The 20143-nt window shown below is 42.5% G+C and overlaps 1 protein-coding gene across 1 annotated transcript; it reads right to left on the bottom strand.

Annotated features, from left to right (window-relative positions):
- Window positions 469-3944, bottom strand: LOC109205351 (UPF0051 protein ABCI8, chloroplastic-like). The gene is made up of 2 exons (XM_019368066.1): window positions 2436-3944; window positions 469-876 (listed from the first exon to the last, which is right to left on the bottom strand). The coding sequence occupies exons 1-2, from the start codon at window positions 3855-3857 to the stop codon at window positions 658-660; spliced, it is 1641 nt and encodes a 546-aa protein (XP_019223611.1). The 5' UTR covers window positions 3858-3944; the 3' UTR covers window positions 469-657.

Genomic DNA, 20143 nt, shown 5'->3' with positions numbered 1-20143 from the left:
AGTTCCGGGCAAAGTTTCAATCCCTTCTTTTGATTAACCCTCGTAACCTATTTCCTAGTGGGTCTCGGCCCACTTAATTGTATTTTTTTATTCTCTTTTTCTTTTTTGAGTCAATTACTTAACTGTTCTTATTTTAAATGTGGGGTATTACACTTTCGTCCCACACCATCGCCTCGAAGAAATTTTGGTGCGTCTCGCCCCAGGGCTTGCCCCCAAAAACGCCTTTTTAAACAGTACATGCAGTCTTACCCTGTATTTCTGCAAGAGATTGTTTCCACGGCTCGTATCCATGACTTCCTGATCACATGACAGTAACTTTACCGATTATACCAAGGCTCCACTTTCTAGGACATTATCCCTTGCTTGATATAATTACGAAAACAATAGTCAAGAATAAATATTCTAAAGCGATATTCTCCCTTCTATCTATTTTTAATTGAATTAAAGAACTTTCTCGAGCACCATAAATTTGAAGCCATGGAACTCTTAAGATGGATGAAAAATGGGATCAGAATCCAATACCTTGACACTATTTACATAAGCGTATATACCATTTGTATGATACTGTTACAACTTTTACAGATGACAAATTAATTGGCTACAAAGTGCAAAATTTTCACACCAGCAACAACTTTATTGACCAAATAAAAAGTGTGCTTAACCTACAGATCCTTCAAGCTTCAAGCTCATTAGTTGGTTCACCTCAGCACCAAATTCATCAGGAAGTTCATTGAAAACATCTCTGCAAAACCCAGAGATCATTGCAGCCATTGCTTTCTCATAGTCGATTCCTCTCTGCTGGAAGTAAAACAACTGATCTTCACCAATCTTTGAAGTTGTAGCTTCATGTTCTATCCGGGCTGAGGGGTTTTTGGCCTGTCGAAGTAATGCCATATGTAAATACAGAGATGGAAAATTCAAAACACAACAAGGATTGACCAAAATGATCCGAGTTCTCAATCAAACTGATCTGTGTTCCAACGCACCGGAGTATCATATAGACATGTAGCAAGAGCATCCACGACAAGGCTTGATCAAGATGACAATTCTTATCAATGTGTTTAATTTAATCTTACCAATTCCAGTTACCAGCAATAACTATCAAATTCATGTAGCATCTGACTTGGAGCTTAAAAGCCACACCAAACAGAAACAAATTGTTCGTTTCTTTTGATCCTATGTGCTAATCTATTTCTACATAGAAACCACAGAAGCTTTCTGAGAGATCCTAAAAGAGTAGAAAGACGGATAGGGTAATCCAATCAAGAATATAAGAGCATATAGACTGCTTTGGAATATTAGTTTGTATTAGTTTCCCCAACAAATCGCAGGGGATGGGAGCGAGTTTCCTGTGGCATTTTACTAGAAAACTATCACATTCAGAATTTAATGCAGGAAAAGATTCTTAGAGTTAACAAAATGTAAGATGGTTATCGAAGGCCACCGAGTTAGACTACATTCATTACTAATGTACTTCATATGGACGAAATACAAAGATTAGTGATTCAAACAGATGAGCATGCAGTTTGCTGCTTGTTAAAACATACATCACATCCATTACAATTTCTATTAGTATGTCTCCGCGCAGAAGTAAACATTAATCTTCGGCAACTGAGGCTTAATACAATTCCAGCCAACGCTTAATTCAGTTCCAGAAAAATCAGAACACACCCACAGTAATCATGCACAGGGATACCATGGTAGCTGCTTTTCATCCAACACAGGTTTTATGGACATATTAAAAGTTAAAACAACACATCTTCTCATGGCAATCAACGTCAAATGAATGCAAGCAGGAACCCACCCACCCCCCCACACACACACCCACACCCACACCCACAAACAACCACCCCTCTTTTCGTTTTGACCTCCACAAGTAGCGTACGACTCAACAAGGAAAGAGAGACTGTGACCTGCCGGACAGCTCAAAGATTTCCAAGCCGACTTCCCAGCATAGACCTTATTAACTTGTTTTAACAGCTATTCTAGAAAAATAAACTAACTACAGTGCTGTACATTTATAGAGCCTATCCTTCTCTGCTCCTGAGGAATGATACTAATTTCAATTGGACAACCCTCCCCCTACCCCCCCCCCCCCCCCTTCCCGTTACTATTACAATTTTCCCTTTTCTACAACTGGAATTGGAGAGATCTTGGCTAGGGGTAGTAGCTTAAATACATTGCTCCTGCACTATGAGAAAGGGGAAAAAAACTTAATGATACCAGCATCATGCGTAAATCAGGAGAAGCACCGAATGCAGTAAAGTACACTGAGATCACAGAAAGAGCATGTTTTCCACCTAAAGAATAACAAGGTCATATGTGACAACTATGTACTTTTCAAGGTAGAGAGCTAATGCTACATGAAGAACTATCTTATCGAGCAGAGACAGAAAGCAAAATTACAGTTCACAGAATCACAGAGAGCAATTTACCTGAATGTATGGATAAGTGTTGGCTGCAGCATTATCACCGATGAGCATTGAATCACACTGGGAGGAATTCCGAGCATTCTCTGCATTTGATAAGACCTGAACTAGTCCTCTGTAACAATTTCTAGAATGTCCTGCTGAAATACCCTTTGAAATAATCCTACTCCTAGTATTCTTCCCTTTGTGTATCATCTTCGTTCCTGTATCTGCCTGCTGATAATTGTTGGTCAATGCCACAGAATAGAATTCACCAACCGATTCATCACCCTCTAACACAACACTTGGATACTTCCAAGTAATAGCTGAGCCCGTCTCCACTTGTGTCCATGATATCTTCGATCGAGCCCCAGCACAAAGTCCCCTCTTTGTAACAAAATTATAAATCCCTCCTCTACCTTCCTCATCCCCCGCATACCAATTCTGCACGGTGGAGTACTTAATCTCTGCACCTTCATGGCAATACAATTCCACAACAGCAGCATGTAACTGATTCGTATCATATGAAGGTGCTGTACACCCTTCTAAATACTCCACAAAACTCCCTTCATCCGCAACAATCAAAGTCCTCTCGAATTGCCCAGTCTCCATTGCATTTATTCTAAAATAAGTAGATATTTGCATAGGGCACTTGGTGTTCTTGGGTATATACACAAATGATCCATCACTAAACACAGCTGAATTAAGAGCCGCGTAAAAGTTATCTTCCGGGGGCACAACTCTAAACAAATACTTCCTGACTAAATCTGGATGCTCCCTGATAGCCTCAGAAATAGAACAAAAAATCACACCAGACTTCTCTAAAGTCTTCCTATGAGTAGTGGCAATAGAAACACTATCAAGAACAGCATCAACAGCAACATTTGCTAAACGATTCCTTTCATTCAAAGGCACACCCAATTTATCAAAATACCTAACAAGCTCGGGGTCAGCCTCATCAAGACTATTCAAAGTTGGTTTCTTTTTAGGTTCTGAATAATAAACAATATCTTGAAAATTAATTTCAGGGTACTTATTATCAGACCATTTAGGCTCTTTCATCTTAACAAATTTCTCATAAGATTTCAACCTGTACTCAAGCATCCAATCAGGCTCATTCTTTCTTGAAGAAATTAACCTTATAGTCTCTTCAGAAAGACCTTTAGGCAGTGAAAAAGATTCAATCTTTTCATTGAAACCCCATTTATAGTCTCTTTTCAAGAATTTCTGAAGTGGGTCGTCTTCATTTGAGGTTGAAAAAGATGATTCTTTACCTGGGGCCATGACATCATAGCTTACATCAGCAGCTCTAATCTTGAAATTAGCTGAACTTGGGCATCTGGGGGCAGGTGATTTTAGCAGAAAGTTAGACCCTTTTGAGAGTTTAGGTTGTTCAGTGATGGGTTGAGGACAGAAGCTTGAGATCCCATTGGTGAGAAGAGAAGCCATAGCTGATGCTTAGGAGTTGTTGGAAGATAGAGAGAACAAGGATGAGAAGGCAAATATAAAAAGTTTTAGTTTTTTTATTCTCCTTTTCTTTTGGAAATATATGTAGTAATAAGGATTGGTGTTTTTATTTTCTTTTTCTTTTTTCTGTGGTGTCTGATCTTAAAGATGTCGTATGCTGACCACGTGCGTCTCTTGAGACGGACTTCATTATCTCAAAGATTTAAGAAAAAAAAAGAGGAAAAGGACATTTTTTGTGTTAACTTATTCTATGGAAGGGAATAACTGCCAAATTTAATCACAACAACAACATATCCAATAATATCCCATATTATAGGGTCAAATTTAATCACATGAACAATAATCAATAATAGAGGACAAATTTAACTTGAATTCAGTTTCATCCATGAATAGTTGTACTTGAGAGCTATACATATATATTGGAGTATAAATTATAGTAAGAAAAACAAATACATATTTATGTTAAATTTCGTACTTTTTTCGGTTCTAAGTATAAATTATTTTGGCAAATTGAATGTTTTTCAAAGTATTTGATATTTTAAAAAAATAAAATTTATTTTATTTTAGGATGATGTTAGTTAAGTATCTACTTATAGATAGAAAAATGATATTGTTAATAAATGCTTTGTATTTATCAATTTTCACCATTTACATCGATCATATAATTGTGATTTACCTTTGAGAAAGCAGAAGATTAATTCAGGAAAGCGAGAAGTACATTAGTTTATTTAGAGAAGAAAAAAAAAAAGCAAAACAACATATCAAAACTCCTGATTTTTCTGTTTCTCACCTGATATCTGATATTCGCATTAAAATTTTACTAGATTGTCTTCAAACCACATAAGATCCATTAAAAAGGGTACATTTCCGATTAGAATTTTTCTCATACCCATAAGATCTCTAATAACACTATTAAAACTAGGTAAAGCCATAAATAATTTGTTAACTAATTAATTTGGATTGACGAAATAATTTTTAAAGTTAAAAATGTTATAAGATGGAATCATGCAAATGTCTACTATCCAAATAAATTAGAAGTCAAAGAATTCTATTTTGCCTAATCAAACAAAATTTGACGTAATGTAACAATTTCACCACTAAAGTAATACTAAAAAGTATGAATACACTTAAGCACTTCAAGTTATTTTTTTATTTAATTCAATTCATCTTTGTAGATAATCTTCGTAAGACTATAAATATATACACTCTATTATGTGAGATGTTTTATAAATAGAATAGTATTTGTGACTCGTAGGAAAAATATTATCCATCTCTTTCATTTTATGCGGTACTTTTTTTTAATTTAATTAAAAGAAAAATATATTTTATTTTTTAAAATAATAATAAATTAATATTATATTTCTTTTAATGATATAATTTAATATTCATAAAATAATTATATTATATTTGAAATCTCAAGCTCCAATAATAATTTTTCTCCCTTAAACACCATATATAGTCAAACTCACATAAGGACCTTGGACCAAATCCAAGTTCGTATTAGTGGGCTTGATGAGACACATGGGAAGTGCACAATTAGCCAATAAATAGAGATGTCTTTACTCTTTAACCACTGTTTAAAATGTATTTACTCTTTGGCCAGTGCTTAATAAATTTTTACCCACCCAGACGAAATATCCTTGTGCTAGACATGGGTGCTATGTAAATATTAAGGACATGGTGTCCTTAACTTCGCGAATGTTGTGTAAATATTAAGGACAAAGTATCTTATATTTGCACCTTCCATTGTTAAACTTTAGGACATCATGTCCTTAACTTCATATGTGCAGTGTAAATGTTAAGGACATGGCGTCCTTAACTATGTGCAGTGTAAATTATAGGTGTTTATCGGGCGAGCTGGGACGGGCTGAACAAAAAAAAGACCAACCCGTCCGTTATCGGATCGGGTTGGTTAGCAGGCTGGGATAACGGGCTGGGGACAGGTTGGAAAATTTCGGGTTATTTTGGGCTCGTTCGGGTTCGGGCGGGCCGGGCTAGTGTAATTTTTTTTTAATTAAATTTTGTTTTTCTTATTCAATGTTATTGATACTTAAGTGTTTGCAAACTTTTAAGGCTTAGAATTAAACTTTAAAGTTCTAAATTTGAAATTTGAATTTTAAGATTATAAAATTGAAATTAGAAAGTAAGTGGCTACAAAAAATTATTTAATAAGACCAATAGGCAATATGTAAGGAATAAACTCCGAAGGCTTTCATTTTATATTTTTAATACTTCAAATTAATTTGCAAGTTCTTTTTTGATTTTTTTATTTTTGAACTTGAAAATCAAAAGTTTACAACAATTATGAAAAATAAGAAATAGTACATCACATATTTTGCATCATTTTTGTAAGTTCTTCCATGTCAACATGAGGTTCTTGGTTTCCGGCATTGGTTGAATCGGAACCATAAACCATTATATCTCCAATTTCTTGGTCCTCCGCTTCGTCTACCTCGGCACGCCCTTGATTTCGCCGTTCTGATCTTATCCAATCTCTGAAGCACACTAGAATTTCCAAAGTTGTAACGACCCGGCCGGTCGTTGTAAGAATTAACGCCCCGATTTCCTATTAACTGCTTTCCCCGCGTTTGTTTCTGCTATTGTGAGTTGCCGGGTGGATTTATTTGGAGTTTCGGAGAATTTTGGGACACTTAGTCCCTAAATGAGAGTTTAAGTTTTAGAATTTGGACCGTAGTCGAAGCAGTGTGAAGACTACCTCGGAATGGAATTTCGTCGGTTCCGTTGGCTCCGTTGGGTGATTTCGGCTTAGGGGCGTGTTCGGATTGTGTTTTGGGGGTCCGTAGCTTAATTTGGCTTGAAATACCGAAAGTTGAATTTTTGAAGTTTCCGGTTCGATAGTGAGATTTTGATCTAGGGGTCAGAATGGAATTCCGAAAGTTGAAGTTGGTCCGTTGTGTCTTTGGAGACGTGTGTGCAAAATTTAAGGTAATTCGGACGAGGTTTGATAGACTTTTTGATCGAAAGCGGAAAATTGAAGTTTTGGAAATATTTAGGCTTGGATTGGAGAGTGAATTGTGGTTTTAGCATTGTTTGATGTGATTCGAGGGTTGGAATAAGTTCGTATGATATTTTAGGATTGGTTGGCATGTTTGGTTGAGGTCCCGGAGGCCTCGGGTGAGTTTCGGGTGCTTAACGGAAGTGAATTGGACTTAGGGAAAAATCTGAAGGTTGCTGAAGTTTGATGAGGTCTGTCATAACCGCACCTGCGGTTGGAGGACCGCAGGTGCGGCACCACAGAAGCGGCTGGGTGACCGCAGAAGCGGAATTGGCCAGGCTCTAGGAAATCCGCAGGTGCGATTGTTGGAGCGCACCTACGGGACCGCAGGTGCGGGCTTTGTATTTTAAGTGATTCTCCACAGGTGCGCACCTGGGACCGCAGGTGCGGGTCCGCAGGTGCGGGGAACTGGCCGCAGGTGCGAAAATCATGGGCCAGAACCTATATAAAGGTTCAGTCGCGAAATTTCCCATTTCTTCACCATTTTTATTCGGATTTTTGAGCTTTTGGGGGGATTTTTAAAGAGGATTCAAGAGAGCTTCAAGGAGGTAAGGTTTTTGGAACCCAAACTCGTTATCATTGCATTTTCTACTCATTTAGGCAAGAATTACATGAGAAATAAGGGTTAAATTTGGGGGTTTAGGCCTTGTAATTGGAGACCAAAAAACTAGGGATTTGAGGGGTCATTTGTGGATGGATTTTGGTACTTTTGGTATGAATGAACTCGTGAGAGTGTGAGGATTCCGAATTTATAAATTTTACCCGATTCCGAGACGTGGGCCCGGGGGGCATTTTGGTTATTTTTCCTAATTTCGCGTATTAGCTTAGAATTTATTAGTTGAATTAGTTACTTGAAGTGTTATTTACATTATGCAGTTACTTTGAATAGATTTGGGCCATTTGGATCGGATACTCGTGGCAAGAACGTGGTATAGATTTGATTGAGCTGGTTCGAGGTAAGTGGCTTGTCTAACCTTATGCGGGGGAACTCCAATTAGGATTTGGCATTGTTGATATATGAAATGCCTTGTACGTGAGGTGACGAGTGAGTACATATGCTAATTGTTGAAAAGCCAATTTTCATTAAGTAACTATTACTGTGTATTTTTCTTCCCTGTTTTTACTAATTGCCATTTAAGCCTACTGTTAGCCTAGGAAAGCATGTCTAACTGATTCAATTGTTTTACTTGCTCAAACTGCTTTATTTGAATTCTGTGCAGCATGCTAGGCTAGAAATACCTGTTTTACCTTGATATAAATTTGATTGAATTGAATATTCTTCGTGTTGCTGCTGTGTGTTTATTTTGGGACTACGGGCGATATCCCGGGAGATCCGCCCCCCCCCCCTTGCCTGTTTTATTTTGGACTACAGATGTGGTATTCCGTGAGATCCCCCTGCACTTTTACATTGGAACTACGGGACTGCACCCGGTAGATTCCCCCAGTACTGAGTATTTACATTTAGAACTACGGATGTGGTATTCCGGGAGTTCCCCTGCGCATTATGAGTTGGACTACGGGACGACACCCGGGAATCCACTGGACATTTATATTTGGGACTGCAGGACGGTATCCTTGGAGATCCCCGGTTGTTATCTCTGCATTGGTTGTATACCTTCTGTGATTGTTTGCCTTGGTTGTAGTTGTTGTTTCTCTTATTAACTGTATTTCTTTACTACTGCTCATCTTCCTTATATATTATGGTATATGACCGGTAGGGCCCTGACCTTCCTCGTCACTACTCGACCGAGGTTAGGCTTGGCACTTACTAGGTATCGCTGTGGTGTACTCATGCCCTTTCCTGCACATGTTTTTGCGTGTGCAGATCCAGGTACTTCCACTTAGTCTTATCACCCTTGAGGCGAGGCGCATTCTATAAAGACTTCGAGGTATATCTGCCGCATCCGCAGACCGATGTGACGACCCAAAGGGTCATCACCTGTTTTCTCATTCATTCCGTGCTTCCGAGGTCTTGAAAACCTCGCTTTTAGTCGCCTCGAATTGCATGCACAGTCCGGGCGCGTAGCCGGGAAGCTTAAATATGAATTCTGTGTAAAAATTGATGAATTTTGATATTAATATGAATAAAGTTGACTTTGGTCAATATTTTGGGAAAACGGACCCGGACTCGTGATTGGACGGTCCCGGAAGGTCCGTAGAAAAATATGGAACTCGGGCATATGCCCGAAGTCGAATTCCGAGGTCCCAAGCCCGAGAAATGAATTTTTTTATGAAATTGTTTTCTGGAATTAATTAAGGAAAATGTAAAAGAAATTTGATCGGAAGACTATGGTATCGGGCTCGTATTTTGGTTCCGACGCCCGGTACAAGTCTTATATGTGATTTAAGCGCTTTCTGTAAAGTTAGGTTGAAAACGGACGTCAATTGACGTGTTTCGGACTTGAAATGGAAAATTTATGTTCTATGAAAATTTTGGAAGGAAATATGGATTTTGAGGCTTAACTTGATGTAAATGATGTTATTTTGGCGATTTGATCGCTCGAGTAAGTCCGTAAGATGTTTTTGAGGTTGTGTGTATGTGTGGTTTGGAGCCCCGAGGGCTCGGGAGAGTTTTGGATAGGCCGCGAGTGCATTTGAACCTTTGGAAAACCAGCTGATGCACTTCAGACCTGCAAGCTTCGCATTTGCGAAGCCTGGTTCGCAAAAGCGGTACTCGCAAATGCGAAAGGCCCATTGCAAAAGCGAAGAATGGCCCAGGTCTGACAGTCTCGCAATTGCGATATTTTCCTTCGCAAATGCGAAGTGTTCCTGTCCGCAAAAGCGACGCCTGAGGTCGCAAATGCGAGACCTGGGGAAAAGGGGGGATTTCGCAAATGCGAACAATTCCTTCGCAATTCCCAAGCCTGCTGGGTTCGCAATTGCGAACCCAGTTTCGCAATTCCCATATCTGAGGCCTGCATTTTTCATACTTAGACGAATTTTCAACCCATTTCTTCATTCTTTCAAACTCAAACACTCCATAGGCGATTTTCCAAGAAAACTTTCTTCCCCAAATCATTTGTAAGTCAATTTTACTTAATCCTTTCAATCATTTACATCATTAAACATGTTTTCATCTTAAAATCAAGGATTTTCATGGTTGAAAATGGGGATTTTGGGTAGAACCTAGATTTTCTTCAAATTGGGAGTTGGACCTCAATTTGAGGTCCGATTTCAAAACAAATCATAGATATGAACTCGTGGGGGAATGGGTAACCGGATTTTGGTTCGAACCTCGGGTTTTGACCACGTGGGCCCGGGGGCGTTTTGGGAATATTTGAGTAAAACTTTGGGAAATTCATTTTCATGCATTCAAATTGATTCGATTAGCATTTGTTGATACATTCAAGTAATTTGTGACTAGATTCGAGCGGTTTGGCGGTGAATTCGAAGTGTAAAGCTATACAAGAGGCTTGAGTCGAGTTTGGAGCATTTGAGGTAAGTGTTTGGTCTAACTTTGGCTTGAGGGAATAGGAGTAGAGTCTTAGCTGCTAATTGCTATTTGTCGAGTACGGTGTACAGGCATGGTGACGAGTATCTATACACTGGTGTCGAGCATGATTGTGAGTCCTAAATTGCTATATTATCGAATTCTTAATTGTTGTCTATGAGGACTTGGTTGGAAATCTTTAACACTGAGCCAGTAATTGTTGAGACTGAGTATTGATTTAAATGTGTTAAGTAGAAATTGAATAAGTTTGGTTATAGCTGGATCTCCCTTGCCGGGATAGTTTATTATATTATCTTGTTCCCTTGCCGGGATAGTTATTATATTATCTTGCTCCCTTGCCGGGGGTTTTATTATAACATCTTTCTCCCTTGCTGGCATTATTTTGTGTATTGTGTTGAAAGAAATGGGATCGTGTGGTACGCCTACCACGTGATGTTATGAAATGGGATCGAGTGGTACGCCTACCACGTGATGTTATGAAATGGGATCGAGTGGTACGCCTACCACGTGATGTTATGAAATGGGATCGAGTGGTACGCCTACCACGTGATATTATGAAATAGGAGCGAGTGGTACGCCTACCACGTGATATTATGAAATGGGATCGTGTTGCACGCCTGCGACGAGAGGACATTGAACAAGTGAAAGTGGTTTGTTTTCCCTTATTTTGTGTTAGAAGAAGTCAGATGTAGTTTCTTCTATTATTCCTGATAATCTATTTTATCTGCTACCCCATAAGCATGTTCCCCTCCCAGTTTTAATTGTTTACTTTCCGCTATTATTTTGTTGTACTTGTATATATATTTGCACAGGTTTATCTAGTAGTCTGGTCTAGCCTCGTCACTACTTCGCCGAGGTTAGGCTAGGCACTTACCAGCACATGGGGTCGGTTGTGCTGATGCTACACTCTGTGCATCTTTTTGCACAGATCACAGTACCGGAGCAGCAGCTTTTGGACAGCAGTAGGAGCATTTGGGAGCTGACTTCAGTCCAGAGATCCCGAGGTAGCCTTGCTGACGTCCGCATGGCCCTGAGTCTCTTCTATCCTTATTTTGTTTGTTGTCCTTGTACTGGAACAAACAGTATTGTATTTTATTCAGACTCTATCTTTAGTATTCTATAGACGTTCGTGAGTTAGTGACTCCAGTCTTGGGTAGTGGTTATAATTGAATTTCCGCACTTGTTTTCAGTTCATTTATATTTAAAACTTCCGCTTTTATATTAAATGTCTCATTGCCTTAGTATTGTTGATGTTGCCAAAAAGGTTAATAATTAATTGGCTTGCCTAGCTCCTAATAGTAGGCTCCATCACGACTCCCGACGGTGGGAAATCCGGGTCGTGACAAGTTGGTATCAGAGCACTAGGTTACATAGGTCTCACAACTCACGGACAAACTCGGTAGAGTCTGAGGGATCGGTACGGAGACGTCTGTATTTATTCCCCAGAGGCTACAGAGTTAGGAAAACTTCACTTTTGTTCTTTCTTGTCGTGCGATTCTGCTTCTCAAATACTGATTGTCTTTCTACTCTGTTCTTTCGCAGATGGCGAGAACACGTGCTTCCTCTTCTACCGCGCAGCAGCCCGAGCCCCCAGCAGCAGCTCCTACGAGGGGCAGAGGGCGAGGCCGAGGCCGTGCCAGGAGCCGAGGCAGGGGCAGAGCTCAGCCCCGAGCAGCAGTCCTAGAGGTGGAGCCTCATGTTGATTATGATGAGGAGGTTCCAGCCCCAGCAGCTCCGGTGGGCCCAGCTCAGGTCCCAGAGGGGTTTATAGCCACCCTAGTTCTTCAGGACGCTTTGGTCAGGTTGGTAGGCTTTATGGAGAGCGTCTCTCGAGCGGGTTTGCTTCCAGTAGCACCAGCCACTTCTCAGGCTGGAGGAGGAGTTCAGACTCCTGCTACACGTACTCCGGAGCAGGTAGCTTCCCAGGCTCAGGTTCCAATGGTTCAGCCAGTTGTGGCAGTTCACCCGGGTATTGTGACTCAGACCGGCGATGGAGCGGCGATGTCCGCAGATGCTTTGTGGAGACTGGATAGGTTCACCAAGCTCTTCACCACCACATTCAGCGGTGCTCCTATAGAGGACCCCCAGGATTTCTTATATAGCTGCCATGAGGTTCTTCGGACTATGGGTATTGTGGAGACCAATAGGGTCGACTTCGCCACCTTTCGTCTATCTGGATCCGCCAAGACTTGGTGGAGGAACTATTTTTTAGCCAGACCAGCAGGGTCGCCATCTCTGACTTGGGACCAGTTTGCAGAGTTGTTCTTGGAGAAGTTTCTCCCCGTTACTCAGCGAGAGGCTCTTCGCAGGCAGTTCGAGCGCCTCCAGCAGGGCTCTATGACAGTCACTTAGTATGATACCCGGTTCATTGATCTAGCATGCCATGTTATTGTTATACTCCCCACCGAGAGAGAGGGGGTGCGGAGTTTTATTGATGGTTTGATTCAGCCGATCCGTCTCCAGATGGCTATGGGAGCCGGGAGTGAGATTTCTTTTCAGGAGGCGGCCAATGCGGCCCGTAGAGTTGAGATGGCTCTTGCACGGGGAGGTGGTCATGGGTCTGATAAGAGGCCCCGTCATGCAGGTAGATTCAGTGGTACCTCGTCTGGAGGTAGGGATTCTTATGGTAGAGGCCATCCTTCGAGGCCCTTTCAGTCAGCCCTACAGGTCTCACATGGTACTTCAGAGGGTTGTGGTTCTCAGCCGCATTATTCTGACCAGCAGCTTCACAGTTCCCCATCAGCACCTATCAGCGCACCACCACTCCGTTATTCTCAGCAGCCGAGGGCTTGTTTCACGTGTGGCGACACGAGGCACATTGTCAGGTATTGCCCTCGAGCTTCTGACAGCTCTCAGCAGTAGGGTCCTCGTCCTATGATACAGGCATCAGGTGATCCACAGCCTACCCAGCCAGCTAGAGGCGGGGGTAGAGGACATAGAGGTGGAGGTAGAGATCATATAGGTGGAGCTCGGACCGCCAGAGGTAGAGGCCAGCCAGCAGCCAATCGTCCCAGAGATATAATTCAAGGAGGTGGGGCCCAGCCCCGGTGTTATGCTCTTCCAGCTAGGCCAGAGGCTGAGTCTTCAGATGCAGTCATTACAGGTACTATTCTGGTCTGTGATAGGGATGCTTCAGTGCTATTTGACCCTGGGTCTACGTATTCGTATGTATCGTCCTATTTTGCACCCTACCTGGTTATGCCTAGTGATGCTTTGGGTATTCCTGTTTATGTATCTACACCGGTGGGTGATTCTATAGTGGTCGACTGAGTTCATCGTTCCTGTGTTGTAGTGTTTGAGGGTCTTGAGACCCGTGTTGATTTATTGCTCTTAGACATGGTGGATTTTGACGTTATATTAGGGATGGATTGGTTGTCCCCGTATCATGCTATCTTAGATTGTCACGCAAAGATCGTGACCTTGGGTTTGCCAGATTTGCCCCGTTTGGAGTGGAGAGGGACCCCAGGGCTTACCACCCGCAGAGTTATTTCACATGTGAAGGCTCGACGCATGGTCGAGAAGGGGTGTTTAGCTTATCTGGCGTATGTTCGTGATTCCAGCGCAGAGGTCCCTTCTATTGATTCTGTTCCTATTGTTCGGAAGTTCCCCGAGGTTTTCCCTTCAGACCTGCCGGGTATGCCGCCCAACAGGGATATTGATTTTTGTATTGATCTGGCTCCGGGCACTCAGCCCATTTCTATCCCGCCGTATCGCATGGCCCCGCCAGAGTTGAAGGAGTTAAAGGACCAGTTGCAGGATTTGCTAGAGAAGGGTTTTATCAGACCTAGTGTTTCTCCTTGGGGTGCGCCGGTGTTATTTGTGAAGAAAAAGGATGGTTCGATGAGGATATGCATTGATTACCAGCAATTGAACAAAGTGACGATAAAGAACAAGTATCCACTGCCGAGGATTGACGATTTGTTCAACCAGCTTCGGGGTGCAAAGGTGTTTTCAAAGATAGACTTGAGATATGGCTACCATCAGCTGAGGATTAGGGCGTCCGATGTCCCTAAGACAGCATTCTGCACTCGGTATGGGCATTATGAGTTCCTGGTCATGTCGTTTGGGTTGACCAATGCCCCAGCAGCATTTATGGAGTTGATGAACCGAGTGTTCAGGCCTTATTTGGACTTGTTTGTGATAGTCTTTATTGACGATATTCTGGTATACTCCCGCAGCCAGGAGGAGCAGGAGCAGCACCTCAGAGTGGTTCTTCAGACTCTGAGGGATAGTCAGTTATATGCCAAGTTCTCCAAGTGTGAGTTCTGGCTGAGTTCAGTAGCATTTCTGGGTCATGTTGTATCGGCAGAGGGTATTCAAGTGGACCCGAAGAAGATAGAGGCAGTCAAGAACTGGCCTCGACCAGCATCAGCTACAGAGATTCAGAGTTTCTTGGGGTTAGCAGGCTACTATCGTCGGTTCGTGGAGGGGTTTTTATCTATCACAGCCCCGATGACTAGGTTGACCCAGAAGGGTGCCCAGTTCAGATGGTCGGATGAGTGTGAGGCGAGCTTTCAGAAGCTCAAGATAGCTCTGACTACGGCACCGGTATTGGTTTTGCCCACAGGTTCAGGGCCTTATACAGTCTATTGTGATGCTTCCCGTATTGGGCTTGGTGCAGTATTGATGCAGGATGGCAAAGTCATTGCCTATGCTTCGAGGCAGTTGAAGATCCACGAGAAGAATTATCCGGTTCATGATCTAGAGTTGGCAGCCATTGTTCATGCTTTGAAGATTTGGAGGCATTATCTTTATGGTGTGACGTGTGAGGTGTACACTGATCACAAGAGTCTTCAGTACTTGTTCAAGCAAAAGGAGTTGAATTTGAGGCAGAGGAGGTGGTTGGAGTTGCTGAAAGATTATGATGTTGCTATCTTGTACCACCCGGGGAAGGCCAATGTGGTGTCCGATGCATTAAGTAGGAAGTCCTCCAACATGGGTAGTCTTGCTTATATTCCGGTCAGCCAGAGACCGCTTGCTTTGGATATTCAGGCCTTGGCCAATCGATTTGTGAGATTGGATATTTCTGAGCCTAGTAGAGTGTTAGCTTGCACGGTCGCTCGTTCCTCATTATTGGAGCGTATCCGTGATCGGCAGTTTGATGACCCCCATTTGTGTGTCCTGAGAGACACGGTGCAGCGTGGAGGTGCCACGAAGGTGACCTTAGATGATGATGGTGTTTTGAGATTGCAGGGGCGAGTTTGTCTGCCCAATGTCGATGGGATTCGAGAGTTGATCTTAGCGGAGGCCCATGGTTCCCGGTATTCTATTCACCCGGGCGCCGCGAAGATGTATCAGGACTTGCGGCAGCATTATTGGTGGCGTAGGATGAAGAAGGATATTGTTGCATATGTGGCTCGATGTTTGAACTGTCAGCAGGTTAAGTACGAGCATCAGAGGCCTGGTGGATTGTTTCAGAGGATTGAACTTCCCGAGTGGAAGTGGGAGAGGGTTACTATGGATTTTGTTACTGGACTCCCATTGATCCGGAAGAAGTTTGATGCGATTTGGGTCATTGTTGATAGGCTGACCAAGTCAGCGCATTTTGTTCCTGTTGCAACCACTTATTCATCCGAGAGGTTAGCTGAGATCTACATCAGAGAGATTGCTCGCCTTCATGGGGTGCCAGTATCTATCATTTCGGACCGGGGTACGCAGTTTACCTCGCGCTTCTGGAGAGCAGTTCAGCGAGAGTTGGGCACCCAGGTTGAGTTGAGCACAGCATTCCATCCTCAGACGGACGGACAGTCCGAACGGACTATTCAGATATTGGAGGACATGCTCCGAGCTTGTGTTATTGACTTTGGAGGTTCGTGGGATCAGTTCTTGCCTCTAGCGGAGTTTGCCTACAACAACAGCTACCAGTCCAGCATTCAGATGGCTCCAAATGAGGCATTGTATGGTAGGCGATGTCGGTCTCCAGTGGGATGGTTTGAGCCGGGAGAGGCTCGGTTATTGGGTACAGATTTAGTTCAGGAGGCCTTAGATAATGTCAAGATCATCCAGGACAGGCTTCGTTCGGCTCAGTCGCGGAAAAAGAGTTATGCAGATCGTAAGGTCCGGGATGTAACTTTCATGGTTGGTGAGCGGGTCTTTCTCCGAGTGTCGCCTATGAAGGGCGTGATGAGATTTGGGAAGAAGGGCAAGCTTAGCCCTAGGTTCATTGGTCCATTTGAGATTCTCATCGTGTGGGAGAGGTGGCTTATAGACTTGCCTTGCCACCTAGCTTGTCAGCCGTGCATCCAGTGTTTCATGTGTCCATGCTTCGGATGTATCACGGCGATCCAGCCCACGTGTTAGATTTCAGCACTGTCCTGTTGGACAAGGATCTGTCTTATGAGGAGGAGCCGGTAGCTATTCTAGACCGGCAGGTTCGATAGTTGAGGTCGAAGAGTTTTCCTTCAGTGCGAGTTCAGTAGAGAGGTCAGCCTCCTGAGGCATCGACCTGGGAGTCCGAGTCTGATATACGGAGCCGTTATCCCCATCTACTTCCCGACTCAGGTACTTCTTTCTTTTGTCCGTTCGAGGACGAACGGTTGTTTTAGAGGTGGAGAATGTGACTACCCAAAGGGTCATTACCTGTTTTCTCTTTCATTCCGTGCTTCCGAGGCCTTGAAAACCTCGCTTTTAGTTGCCTCAATTTGTGTGCGCAGTCTGGGCGCGGAGCCGCGAAGCTTAAATATGAATTCTGTGTAAAAATTGATGAATTTTGATATTAATATGAATAAAGTTGACTTTGGTCAACATTTTGGGAAAACGGACCCGGACTCGTGATTGGACGGTCTCGGAAGGTCCGTAGAAAAATATGGGACTCGGGCATATGCCCGGAGTCGAATTCCGAGGTCCCAAGCCCGAGAATTAAATTTTTTCGTGAAATTGTTTTCTGGAATTAATTAAGGAAAATGTAAAAGAAATTTGATCGGAAGACTATGGTATCGGGCTCGTATTTTGGTTCCGATGCCCGGTACAAGTCTTATATGTGATTTAAGCGCTTTCTGTAAAGAGTGTTTCGGACTTGAAATGGAAAATTTATGTTCTATGAAAATTTTGGAAGGAAATATGGATTTTGAGGCTTAACTTGATGTAAATGATGTTATTTTGGCGATTTGATCGCTCGAGTAAGTCCGTAAGATGTTTTTGAGGTTGTGTGTATGTTTGGTTTGGAGCCCCGAGGGCTCGGGAGAGTTTTGGATAGGCCGCGAGTGCATTTGAACCTTTGGAAAACCAGCTGATGCACTTCAGACCTGCAGGCTTCGCATTTGCGAAGCCTGGTTCGCAAAAGCGGTACTCGCAAATGCGAAAGGCCCATCGCAAAAGCGAAGAATGGCCCAGGTCTGACAGTCTCGCAATTGCGATATTTTCCTTCGCAAATGCGAAGTGTTCCTATCCGCAAAAGCGACGCCTGAGGTCGCAAATGCGAGACCTGGGGAAAATGGGGGAGTTCGCAAATGCGAACAATTCCTTCGCAATTCCCAAGCCTGCTGGGTTCGCAATTGCGAACCCAGTTTCGCAATTCCCATATCTGAGGCCTGCATTTTTCATACTTAGACGAATTTTCAACCCATTTCTTCATTCTTTCAAACTCAAACATGCCATAGGCGATTTTCCAAGAAAACTTTCTTCCCCAAATCATTTGTAAGTCAATTTTTACTTAATCCCTTCAATCATTTACATCATTAAACATGTTTTCATCTTAAAATCAAGGATTTTCATGGGTGAAAATGGGGATTTTGGGTAGAACCTAGGTTTTCTTCAAATTGGGGAGTTGGACCTCAATTTGAGGTCCGATTTCAAAACAAATCATAGATATGAACTCGTGGGGGAATGGGTAACCGGGTTTTGGTTCGAACCTCGGGTTTTGACCACGTGCGCCCGGGGGCGTTTTGGGAATTTTTGAGTAAAACTTTGGGAAATTCATTTTCATGCATTCAAATTGATTCGATTAGCATTTGTTGATACATTCAAGTAATTTGTGATTAGATTCGAGCAGTTTGGTGGTGAATTCGAAGGGTAAAGCTATACTAGAGGCTTGAGTCGAGTTTGGAGCATTTGAGGTGAGTGTTTGGTCTAACTTTGGCTTGAGGGAATAGGAGTAGAGTGTTAGCTGCTAATTGCTATTTGTCGAGTACGGTGTATAGGCACGGTGACGAGTATCTATACACTGGTGTCGAGGATGACCGTGAGTCCTAAATTGCTAAATTATCGAATTCTTAATTGTTGTCTATGAGGACTTGGTTGGAAATCTTTAACACTGAGCCAGTAATTGTTGAGACTGAGTATTGATTTAAATGAGTTAAGTAGAAATTGAATAAGTTTGGTTATAGCTGGATCTCCCTTGCCGGGATAGTTTATTATATTATCTTGTTCCCTGCCGGGATAGTTATTGTATTATCTTGTTACCTTGCCGGGGTTATTTTGTGTATTGTGTTGAAAGAAATGGGATCGTGTGGCACGCCGACCACGAGATATTATGAAATGGGAGCGAGTGGTACGCCTACCACGTGATGTTATGAAATGGGATCGAGTGGTACGCCTACCACATGATGTTATGAAATGGGATCGAGTGGTACGCCTACCACGTGATATTATGAAATGGGATCGATTGGTACGCCTACCACATGATATTATGAAATGGGATCGTGTTGCACGCCTGCAACGAGAGAACATTGAACAAGTGAAAATGTTTTGTTTTCCCTTATTCTATGTTAGAAGAAGTCAGATGTAGTTTCTTCTACTATTCCTGATAATCTATTTTATCTGCTACCCCATAAGCATGTTCGCCTCCCAGTTTTAATTGTTTACTTTCCGCTATTATTTTGTTGTACTTGTATATATATCTGTACAGGTTTATCTGGTAGTCTGGTCTAGCCTCGTCATTACTTCGCCGAGGTTAGGCTAGACACTTACCAGCACATGGGGTTGGTTGTGCTGATGCTACACTCTGTGCATCTTTTTGCACAGATCACAGTACCGGAGCAGCAGCTTTTGGACAGTAGTAGGAGCATTTGGGAGCTGACTTCAGATCCCGAGTTAGCCTTGCTGACGTCCGCATGGCCCGGAGTCTCTTCTATCCTTATTTCGTTTGTTGTCCTTGTACCAAAACAAACAGTATTATATTTTATTCAGACTCCGTTTTTAGTATTCTGTAGACGTTCGTGAGTTAGTGACTCCAGTCTTGGGTAGAGGTTGTAATTGAATTTCCGCACTTATTTTCAGTTCATTTATATTTAAAACTTCCGCTTTTATATTAAATGTCTCATTGCCTTAGTATTGTCGATGTTGCCAAAAAGGTTAATAATTAATTGGCTTGCCTAGCTCCTAATAGTAGGCGCCATCACGACTCCCGACGGTGGGAAATCCGGGTCGTGACAACCGAGGAGTCCCTTTCCATTCTCTGTAGTAGTATAGCCTTTCTGTATCTTTGTTGTTGCTAGACATTTTTGGAGTTAGAGCATTTTATGTACTCTTAGCTTGTGATTCATGGGGTTCCGGATTTTGGGAGTGTTAGGTTGAAATTCTTGGATTGTTATATGCCGGGCGGCATCTTAAACACTGTTATACTTTGTTATCTCGGTTTTTATTAGTTTCTTTTCCGCAATTATTTCTTTTCCGCATTTGTTAGGCTTACATAGTCGTAGAGACTAGGTGCCGTCACCACTGTTCATGGAGGGCGAACTTGGGTCCTGACAAGTTGGTATCAGAGCTCTATGTTCATAGGAGTCATGAATCACAGGCCGGTTTATTATAGTCTCGCGGATCGGTACGGAGACGTCTGTGCTTATCCACGAGAGGCTATGTAAC

Source organism: Nicotiana attenuata, chromosome 2 (assembly GCF_001879085.1).
Source record: "Nicotiana attenuata strain UT chromosome 2, NIATTr2, whole genome shotgun sequence".
In the NCBI taxonomy this organism is placed as follows: Eukaryota; Viridiplantae; Streptophyta; class Magnoliopsida; order Solanales; family Solanaceae; genus Nicotiana; species Nicotiana attenuata.
The sequence above is the reverse complement of the archived record's forward strand: the minus strand, read 5'-3'. Positions and strand labels throughout refer to the sequence as shown.